Below are 11,076 nucleotides of genomic sequence, written 5' to 3' on the forward strand. Positions count from 1 at the left end.
AAGCATTAAAAAAGAAAAGCTAATAAAATAAACATTAAGGAAAAATACATGGATAAAAGTTACAGTGCAGTCTAAAATATGAATAGTTCAATTAAACATTACAAGAAAAAGTACATGGATAAAGGTTAGAGTGCAGTACTGAACGCTGCTTCTCCATGTTTAGTTCTGACTCTGGGGACAGAAAGCTGACCAGTCCCTGAAGACCTGAGAGATCTGGATGGTTCATAGTTTAGCAGGAGGTCAGTAATGTATTTTGGGCCTAAACCATTCAGTGCTTTATAAACCAGCAGCAATATTTTGAAATCTATTCTTTGACACACAGGAAGCCAGTGTAAAGACTTCAGAACAGGAGTGATGTGGTCCACTTTCTTAGTGTTAGGGAGGACTCGAGCAGCGGCGTTCTGAATCAGCTGCAGCTTTCTAATAGATTTTTTAGTGAGACCTGTGAAGACACCATTGCAGTAGTCGAGTCTACTGAAGATAAAGGCATGGACAAGTTTTTCCAAATCCTGCTGTGACATTAGTCTTTTAATCCTAGATATATTCTTTAGGTGATAGTAGGCTGATTTAGTAACTGTTTTAATGTTACTGTTGAAACTCAGGTCAGAGTCCATGACTACACCTAGATTTCTGGCTTTATCTGTTGGTTTGAACATTGCAGGCTGAAGCTCAGCGCTAACTTTTAAATGTTCTGCCTTGGCTCCAAAAACCATTACCTCAGTTTTATCTTTGTTTAATTGTAGAAAGTTCTGACACATCCAGTCATTGATTTGTTCAATGCACTTACTCAGTGTTTGAATTGGAGCATCGTCTCCTGGTGAAATTGTTACGTAAATGTGTGTGTCATCTGCATAGCTATGGTAACTTATTTTGTTGTTCTTCATTATCTGAGCCAGTGGTAGCATGTAGATGTTAAAGAGAAGAGGCCCCAAGATGGAGCCTTGAGGAACCCCACATGTCATATTTGTCAACTCAGATGTGTATTTACCTATAGAAACAAAGTTGTTTCTATCCTTTAAGTAGGATTTAAACCAATTTAGAACTGTTTCCGAAAGTCCCACCCAGTTTTCCAGTCGGTCTAGTAATATGCTGTGGTCAACAGTGTCAAACGCAGCACTGAGATCTAATAATACTAACACTGAAGTTCTGCCACTGTCTGTGTTTAAGTGGATGTCGTTAAAGACCTTTACAAGAGCAGTCTCAGTGCTGTGGTTTGGACGAAAGCCTGACTGGAACACATCGAAACAACTATTTAAATGCAAGAAATTACTCAACTGTTGAAAAACAACTTTTTCAATGATTTTACCTAGAAATGGCAGGTTTGATATGGGCCTGTAATTGTTCAATAATGTAGCATCTAGTATTATAAAATATATTATAATATTTTATAAAAATATTTTATTATTTTTTGTTTTTATCTTTCACTTATTTTAAATCTTAAATGGAACAACTGTCTATTAACGAATACAACTGGATAAATATTAATGTTTGTTTATGAAGAGATTATATTTCAGGGCAGAGTGTTAATGAAAATATCAGTTAACCAAATATTAGAAGATTATCATGAACTAAATATGCATAAATAAGTAACAAGAATTCATACTCTAATTTTTATTTCAAGTTTTCAACGGTAACTATGTTTGTAGGTACATTTCAGAGAGGTTGTGTAGAACTGTGCATTGCCTGGAAAATGTGTGTAACTGTTTGGCTCCCTCTAGTGTCCCAATGGCTGCATGACATCTGAATCTGAGTGTTTGATTAGGTGCTCCATCAGCTGATGGTGAACACACTTGGCTGATCAGCAGCTACTTAAACTCAGGTGTGTGAGTCTCACGTTTAATCCCTTTGTGTGTGGCTCAGACATATTAAGTCCTCAACCAGGTAAAGTGACTCAACATTTACTTTATAACAGACAACATAGCAAATGCTTTGGAAAGATTTGGAAGCATCATTTTTTGGAGTGTTGGCAGGAGCTTTCTGATTCAAAATCTGGGTACTTAGGCTGTCATTCTTTTTGATGAATTCAGTATTTTCTTCTCCCTGACACATTGGGGGGTTTCTATACTGTAAACAGTTCTATGGTTGTTTTCAGATTTCGCCATGCCGTTTTACTTTAACGTTTCCAACTGTTTGACGATTCATTTTGGGTTTTTTCGTTCAATATTATCTAGTGCAGGGGTTTTCAAAGTGTGGGCAGGTGAGCCTCACCTCAGAGAACATAAGAATAGCCGCGCCCCCCCCTCCCAATTATTATTGCTATTATTATTATTAGTGTTGCTATAATGCAGGGGTATTATTATCCAGTGGAATGCCCTTACCTACTGGCCTAGTTAAATCAAAGTGGTTACTTTTTTTTGGCTGGGCAGTGTAGTTTTACACACCTTCTTATTTGACTTTCTCAGGACTTCAAACAGTTTTTTGGGGGAAGGCCTCCACAAAGAAAAAAATATATATTTACACACGTAAGGTCATCATCTTAACAGTTTTGTATGCTCATCGCGTCATCCGTGAGCAGAGCATCAAGTTGGCATGCCTACAGCTGAATGTGGCGATTACCATCTTGTTCAGCAAAACAGCTCACAAATGTATTAAGATCTAAAGCTTTAGTGTGTTTTGATTCAATGCCGAGTACAGCCAAACGTGAAAGTCTCTTCTCTGTCATTGTAAAGTGCAAATACCTCATTCCTTCCGTCTACTTGGGGTCCAAATGCGGTGTCCCGTTCAAATGAAAATGCAGCCAATCATATTTCCTCGCTCGCACCAGGGCCGGGGGAGGGGTTACAAGGCTCGCGTCTTGTGCTGCATTTACTTGCACTCGGACATTAGGGATTTTCTCTCATAAATGTCCGATGAGCCACAACTTTTATTTCAAAACAAAGCTGAAGTGTTCTGCCTGACACCGTCTCCTCTTTCACTTTTGGTAACTTCACTAAAAATCGATCCATGTTGCCGCTCGCATAAAGTTAGCTGAAGTTAACTAGCTAGATTTCACTGTTTCTCGTTATTTTTTTCTCACGCTGCGACTCCCTTGAAGCTCTCTGGTGCCCCCCAGGGGAGGCGCGCCTCTCACTTTGAAAACCGCTGATCTAGTGTGTTCCATTTTTATTCATCGGCTTTATTTACTTTTGTTCCACATTTGAGATCAGAGCTTCAAGCTTTTCAAATGTATGTTTTGGTGTTTCAAGTCACTTTTGGTACAGAGTGTGAGGAGAGGTCTAAAGGGTTCAGAACCACAAATCAACATGACTTATTTCACCCTAACATGCTTGGTGTATGAACATTAAAAGTCTGGTGGCAAACAATTGTGTATATTGAATATAATATTTAAGAATCTAAATGTCTAATATTCATGTGTAGATGCAGGTCTCTAGCCACTGCAACAAAGACGGACCAAAGTGAGAAATATAACTGAAATGCCCTCATTAGCAATGCTTGAGAGGTAGCTCGGTGTGAATGTCTTATCTGCAGTGGTTATTTGTTCCCCCTTGCTTGAGCAGTGCATATTTTAAAACTTTCTTAACATTGTAAAAATGCACTGAATTTGGTCCAAATACTCTAGTACATTTTATCCCAAAAAAAAATACTCCTAAAAAGTGTCATCCTGTTTGTGTAATGTTTTCTCAGATCTACAGTTCTTTATAATTATTGCTGTGGATCCACACCTGACAGATCCTCCTCCTCTGCAGGTCCAATATGGTGGCGAAAGCTGTGAACAAACTTCTGTCAGCTCACCCAAGCAGAGTGCATGGAAACACTCGGGCTAACGGTGATGTTCCGTCCTCTGATCAGCATCATCCAGGACTATACACCCCCTGCCAAGACCCCGGAGCTCCACCCCACCACCCCCAACACCACCTCCCTGGCCGGCCTGTCTTCTACGTCCATGCTCCACCCCCACCCCCTTTCCACCCCTCCCAGTGGCCCATGCCCTTCTCCTATAACCCCTTTGCGGGCTTCCCAGGAATGGGTGAGTCTTGAGTTTTTACATTTTGCTGGAAACATTTAAAAATTCTGTTTTTGTTCTATATTTTAGGTGAAAGCGAAAGGCTGGGTTCAGTTAGTTTGATGCAAGTGATGGACACAATAACATGAACACTACAACATTTATTATCCAACACCAGGGATGGAAGAATTACTCAGATCTTGTACTTGAGTAAAAGTACCAGAGTGTAGGAATACTCTGTTACAGTAAAAGTATCAGCATCAAAATGTTCCTCAAGTAGAAAAGTATTATCATCAAAATATAGTTAAAGTAGCGACAGTAAAAGTAGTCGTTGTGCAGATTGGTCCATTTCAGAATAATATATATGATATGTTTTATAATGATTGATCATGAAAGTGTTCTCAAAGCTGGTGAAGGTGCAGCTAGTCTGAATGGCTTTGTAGACTGCAGGGTAGCTGGTGGATTTACTCCAGGTGGAACTAAAGTCTGATTTAACACTTGATTATATTTCACATCATGCATCCACATCTGTAAAGTAACTAAAGGTATTGAGTAACTGTTTACATAAAAGTAGAGTAAAAATACAAAGTAGCAGAAATACTCAATTAAAGTATGAGTATCTCCAAATTCTGCTTGATGAAATGTTCTTGGTTACTGTACATCACTGTCGAACACAATGGTCTTATACTGTACGTATTAAACTTTTCGTTAACTTTTCTATGACAGAAATGTAAACTCGGATATTGAAATTCGTAGGTGCTGCTCACTGGACTTGAACGTCCATCTCCGATTCACCGTTTCTTGTTTCTACTTTTCAGGCTATGGTATGGGGATGCCCCCGTTCCCTCCTCCCAATCCCTATATGGAGGTTCCAGCATACATCATGCCCCGCCCTGACATGCAACCGGTGGACTACAGACGTTTCATCCACCCCCAGGCCCAGGCTCCTAGCGTAGCGTATCAGAACCCATACCAGCCCTGTAGAGTCCACCCATATCATACCGACCCAGTTAGAGAAACCGTGAACTCGGCGGTCCAAACAGAACCCCAACAGAGAGGAAGAGGTTTCAGTGAGGAAAGCCCACTCATCAGCGCAGATTCGGGTAGTGGAACCGCAATAAACTCTCCTTCATCCTCGAGCTCAAGCTCCCAAAAACAAAACTCTGCTGAAGTTGTTGAGAATGACGCGTTACACAGCAGTAATGAAAAAGACCTCCCGGTTAAAGAGACCAGTAACAAACATGGCTTTAACGTTCTACGACCTACAGGAACGACAGCCATCCAGTCATGTATCCGAGAAACCTTGGACACTCAGAATAGCCGAAAAGAGAGTGTGGGTCAGGAGAATGTTGCCCCATGCAGGAACGCTCACTGCAACATGTGGTCTGTTGGCTCTCAAGATGGTATGGTTCCTGTGTGTAGCTCCTCACAACAAGATTGTCTTCCATACGCAGATGAACTCCTACAATCATCATCATCCCATAAGCTCCCTGACAATGAGCAAGACTATAGCATCGAGACAAATCCGTTTGAAGACATGGCACCAATCATCCCCTCTATAAATAATAGCTCATACCTGAAGAGAACCTGGAACGAGTCCATTTGGTCCGTGGAGTCTCTGGCCCCCTTCATCCCCACCAAGGAGTGGTTACAGCGTGACGACCTGTTGGCAGCCGATGTGATCGTGGAGCAAGCCGAGAACGACAACCCCATTGTCAAATCTTCCCCCACTAAAGAGGACAAAAATAGGTCTTCTGAACCTGAGGCTAATCAAAGCCCAAACCAGGACATTTTAAATGAGCCGCAGCAGAAGAAAAGGACCAGCCCTCCTCAGCAGGAAGAGAGTCTGAACTTGAACTCTATTGAGAAGACGTGCGCAAGAAAGTTGAATCTAACTAATGGAACGGGCATCCAGGTGGAAGATGGAGCACTTGGGAACGAAGAAGTTAGTCTGCTTGGAAAAGAGCAGCTGGGCGTCCCGATGGCTGATCAGAAGACAGCAGAAGTCTCTCCATCGAAGGTGGACTTTGGAGTCCAGTGTAATGAGTTCCAGGAGCACAAGTGTGCCTGTGAGGAGAGAAGGTGCAGCATGGGACCAAACAGGAATCAGCCTTTTACATATTCTGGTGATCTTCTTTTTGATTTGACCATAATTAAATGATCCTGAAAATGACCATGGTGCTGTAACTAGCTTGCTTGTCTTGTAGAAAATAAGAATGGGAACTATAGACAAGGAGAAGGACCAATCATGAGGGGACAACCCCAGAAGAACCAGAGGAAACAAGGCTACAGGAAGCCCAGGGGTCAAGGTAAGGTGTCTAAAAATTGATTTAGCCAATACAGCATCTTCAGGTTGGAAAACACTGAACTGGGCTCAAATGATTCGTCTAAGATGTTTACACTTTCTGTGTGATTCTGGATCCTGCCCATTTTAGGAAATGTCAGTCATTATTTTTTAACCATAGAATGTTCTGTTGATTGAACAGCATCGGAAAAGAAACGCATGAAAGGGTTTAATCATCCATCCCAACGTAAAGTAATGCAGGGCTTTGGACGCGTTCTTGAACCTCTTAAACCCCACGGACCCGCCGAAGGGGCTGAAACCACAACATCTGCAAGCAACAGTGTCCGAGGGCTTCTTAAGATTTAATAAACTATGAATGTGTCATATCCATGTAACGGGAAGAAACTCAGCTAACTGATCTTTTTTTTTTTGTGCAAAAAACCCACAAAGCTAACGTTGAGCCTCTGAATTAGCCACGAGCGAAAAAATGCTAACGGCGTGTGCATAGAAAACACGGTATAACACCCTTATTACTTAACGTAACTGCACATCCAAGCAAAAGCGGTCTTCAATGGCATTAAAACGATAAAAACGCTGCTGAAGTTAATCCAATGTGTCACGTTGAAATTATTTTTGATAATCCATCAGCAATAAACCTAGATTTCAGAGCGTGAGAGAGGTTTCAGTTTATGGCAAACTGCATGCGCGAAGCCCCCACTTTTGTTTTGGTAACGTTGGTGAGTATGTGGAAATTCTCCTTCGATTATATTGGCCCCAACGGTTTAAAAGAGATGTCAATCACCAAAATCGACCAACGGGTTCCATTGGAGTTTTTTTGCTAAACCTCTCTAAAAAGGTCAAATGTCACTTGTGCATCAATCTTGATACAGGATACTTATTATATGTAGTACTTTGTATTCCTAAAGGTTTTAGTCTACTAACTCATCATCCAAGGGTAGTTTTCACTACAAGTAAAACAAAATTTGGACAGACACTATAATTTACAGATTTTGGGGTCTAATTTTTGATTGATAAAAGTCAAAGAGTTTTTCTGAAACTAACCCAGGAAATCTGCAAACAGAATTTTCAGATTTAACTTCTAAATTCAGGACCGTGTTGGCTTGACAACATTAATTGACCAAGTATTACATTATTTTGTTTACCAAACAAATCAACATGTTAATGGTAGTCCCAACAACTGTTCAGATTTGAGCAGAACATGGTGTGATGTAGGACACTAAGCTGATTGGACACATTTTCAGGCCCTTTTTTTATAATGTCTCTATTTTTACAGGCGGCAGCCAGCATGAAGCCTACAGTGGATACTATGGCAAACCTGGGAAACGCCAAGGTGAAAAAGTCTTTCATTTCAATGAAATGTCTTAATTTAGACTGGTAGAACAATTGCAGGGTTACTTTAAAAAATGTATTCCGTTACAATTACTAGGTACGATAAACGATTTTAAATGTAGGTGTCACAATATAAAAGTTATGTAAGATTATTAGTTCTGGATTACTTACTTAATTACAATGTGCTGCTCACTGGACTTGAACGTCCATCTCCGATACACCGTTTATTTATTCTACTTCTCAGGCTATGGTGGTATGGTGCAGCACCGTATCTGGTATGGTGATGTACGAGCCCCCTAGGCCAGATGGATAATTTAGCTCAGAACACTCAGAGCGAGGGGACATGCACGTCGTAAAGCATACTCTGAGCTGAGTTATTGAAAGATTCGAATTTTGCTGATCAATAACGTTGTAAAAATACAAACAACATGACGTTACAATCATAGCAAGTTAGACAACGAGCTACAGTTCTATATCAATCAATCAGTCAATGTTTATTTATATAGCCCAATATCACAAATGTTACATTTGTCTCAGTGATCTTCACAGTGTGTACAGAATATCAGTATGACAATACGACACCCTCTGTCCTTAGACCCTCACATCGTACAAGGAAAAACTTCCGAAGAAAACCCAGTTTAAAGGGAAAATGGGAGAAACCTCAGGGAGAGCAACAGAGGAGGGATCCCTCTCCCAGGACGGACAGATGTGCAATAGATGCCGTGTGTAAATTAAAAAGATAATACATTTGCAACATAGGTAGTCCAAATGTTTGGAAATGCATGTGTGTATAATAGGAAGATGAATCCACGAGGATATCCATCCAGGACCGATGATCCAGGACCACAGCCACGACTCGCGATCCAGGGCTCGCGATCCAGGACACAGGACCGCAGGATCATCCATGACTCCGAATCCCGGCGTATATAGACACCAAAAAGAAAGAAATTTGGGGAAGCTGGGTTAATCGGAACATGAGAGTACACAGGTACAGACAGAGAGAAGGAAGAAGTGAGATGTCCCCCGACAAACTAAGCCTATATCAGCAAAACTAGGGGCTGAATCTAATCAGCCCTAACTATAAGCTTTATCAAAAAGGAAGGTCTTAAGCGCACTCTTAAAAAGGGATAGGGTGTCTGCCGCCCGAACACAAACTGGAAGCTGATTCCACAAATGTGGAGCTTGATAAGAAAAGGCTCTGGCTCCCATTGTACTTTTAGAGATTCTAGGAACAACCAACAACCCTGCATTCTTGGAACGCAATGCCCTAGTAGGACAGTAGGGTATAATGAGTTATTTAAGGTAAGATGGCGCCTGCCCATTAAGGGCTTTGTAGGCGAGAAGAAGAATTTTAAATTCTATCCTGTGTTCTATAGGGAGCCAGTGTAAGGCAGCCAGAACAGGAGTAATGTGGTCCCTTCTCCTAACTCTGGTTAGTACACGAGCCGCAGTATTTTGAATCAGCTGAAGCCACTTGACTGACTTCTTGGTACTCCCTGATAATAAAGAGTTACAATAATCCAGCCTAAAAGTAACAAATGCATGGACTAGTTTCTCTGCATCGTTTTGAGGCAAGATATGCCTGATTTTTGCAATGTTACGTAGATGGAAGTAGGCGGTCCTTGAAATTGATTTTATGTGGGCGTTAAAGGATAAATCCTGATCAAATATAACACCAAGATTCCTTACAGTCTCACTGGAGGCCAAATTAATGCCATCCATAGTTAGTATATCTTTAGATAATTTGTTTCGTAGATTCTTCGGGCCAAGTACAATAACGTTTTGGTCGTGTTTAACATCAAAAAGTTTAAGGTCATCCACGTTTTTAAGTCCTTAAGGCAGTCTTGAATTGTATTTAGATGATTAATTTCATCAGGCTTGATTGATAAATATAGTTGAGTATCATCCGCATAACAATGAAAGTTTACAGAATGATTCCTTATAAGGCCTAACGGAAGCATATATAATGTGAACAAAATAGGTCCGAGCACTGAGCCCTGTGGCACTCCATGGCTAACTTTGGTTTGCGTGGAAGATTCATCGTTAACACGATATATGCGCCGCTAACCCGAGCTAAACTTCAAGAATTGGTCACAATCTGCAGCTGGAGGAGAGAGGAGTGCTTAGGACTTAGTGACTAAGACTACAGACGTTTCCGCCACCCCCAGGCCTAGGCTCGTAGCGCATCAGAACCCATACCAGCCCTGTAGAGTCCACCCACATCATACCGACCCAGTTAGAGAAACTGTGAAGTGGGAGGTCCAAACAGAACCCCAACAGAGAGGAAGAGGTTTCAGTGAGGAAAGCCCACTCATCAGCGCAGATTCAGGTTTAGTTTAATACATTGTTTAATATAAAAAAGGTTTCTTAAATGATTGGCAAAGACTAGAGGATAAAACAAGTTTACAGGAGCTGTTTTACTACAATATACGCTTTAAAAGCTCACAAATTGTTTTTGTTCAATTAATCAGGTGTTAACCTGCTATATAAAAAAGAACTAGCCTGAAAAATAATATCAAATTGCAGGCAGTACCTCTATCTCTAATATATTTATTCTAAAATATATTGTTGTCCAAATATATATATTTTTTTTACCAGTAATCTGATTACCTCTTTTAAACTTTAAATTGGGGATTACACTTGCCTTTGTCTCCTGCCAAATTGCTAATATATTAAAACTCTACCATTTGAATCCATTTTGCAGTCAGCATTATGGCCAAGTCCTAATTCTTTCCACCAGAGGGCGCAAATAAAGCTTTCGTTGGCAGTCTAGGGCAACTTAACCCCTCCACCTGTACCATTTGTTGAAGGAAAGAATACATTAGAGGTGTTGCTGTATGTATTCTTTCAATTGAGAAAAAAATAAATCTTATCACTTGGCATTATGACTTATGTGGGAAATCTATTTCCTGACATTGGACCAACTGACTTGCATGATGTATTGGTGACAAATCGGACTTCCTTTGGCCTAATAACATGTGTTTCTTCTTCCAGGTGGAAATGGACATAATCCGCCGTACTGAGCACTGCATCCTCTTCAAGAACTCTTGTTTTTAAACAAATGTAATATTAAAATGTATTTATAATTACAAATGTAATATCATATTTTTCAATAAATGTTTTTTATATTTTAATGTTCACTGTCTCTCCCATCAGTTTTTTTCAAACTAACTTTAAGGTATCTAAACTTTTGTGATTCCCTGGGAACATGTCGGTTAGGAATCATGCTCACACCTCAGGGTGCTAGCTACACATTCAGAGTGGAATAAAACCAGGCAGGTTTGGACAAACGAGACTCCTGTGGGCCCAGACTGTATGGAGTGTGGTTGCCGCTCCAATGGGGCTTTTATTGTTTATACACTTGTGTTTGTCTTTTTTTATTCTCCTGTTTAAGTGGAAGGTTATCTTTATTCATGTGGCCCAGAGCCCTCTCTCTAGGGCTCTGATGTAGCCTATAGTGCTAGTGTACTCTGGTCAATTGTAGTTACTCTACCCAGAA

The 11,076-nt window shown here is 40.6% G+C and overlaps 1 protein-coding gene across 1 annotated transcript; it reads left to right on the forward strand.

The window, feature by feature from the left end:
* Nucleotides 1-1,974: 1,974 nt before the first annotated feature.
* Nucleotides 1,975-10,711, forward strand: LOC117451489 (uncharacterized). Its single transcript, XM_071204227.1, has 6 exons — nucleotides 1,975-1,993; nucleotides 3,687-3,967; nucleotides 4,762-6,069; nucleotides 6,151-6,252; nucleotides 7,522-7,578; nucleotides 10,572-10,711. The coding sequence occupies exons 2-6, from the start codon at nucleotides 3,694-3,696 to the stop codon at nucleotides 10,598-10,600; spliced, it is 1,770 nt and encodes a 589-aa protein (XP_071060328.1). The 5' UTR covers nucleotides 1,975-1,993; nucleotides 3,687-3,693; the 3' UTR covers nucleotides 10,601-10,711.
* Nucleotides 10,712-11,076: the final 365 nt, after the last annotated feature.

This window comes from Pseudochaenichthys georgianus, chromosome 8 (genome assembly GCF_902827115.2).
Source record: "Pseudochaenichthys georgianus chromosome 8, fPseGeo1.2, whole genome shotgun sequence".
NCBI lineage: Eukaryota > Metazoa > Chordata > Actinopteri > Perciformes > Channichthyidae > Pseudochaenichthys > Pseudochaenichthys georgianus.

What these genes read in the sequence shown, in the direction of transcription:
- LOC117451489 (XM_071204227.1), top strand. Translation starts at nt 3,694, where the DNA reads ATGGTGGCGAAAGCTGTGAACAAACTTCTGTCAGCTCACCCAAGCAGA. An exon ending in TGCGGGCTTCCCAGGAATGG is followed by an intron (nt 3,968 to 4,761) that starts GTGAGTCTTGAG and finishes TCTACTTTTCAG; the next exon opens with GCTATGGTATGGGGATGCCC. An exon ending in TCAGCCTTTTACATATTCTG is followed by an intron (nt 6,070 to 6,150) that starts GTGATCTTCTTT and finishes CTTGTCTTGTAG; the next exon opens with AAAATAAGAATGGGAACTAT.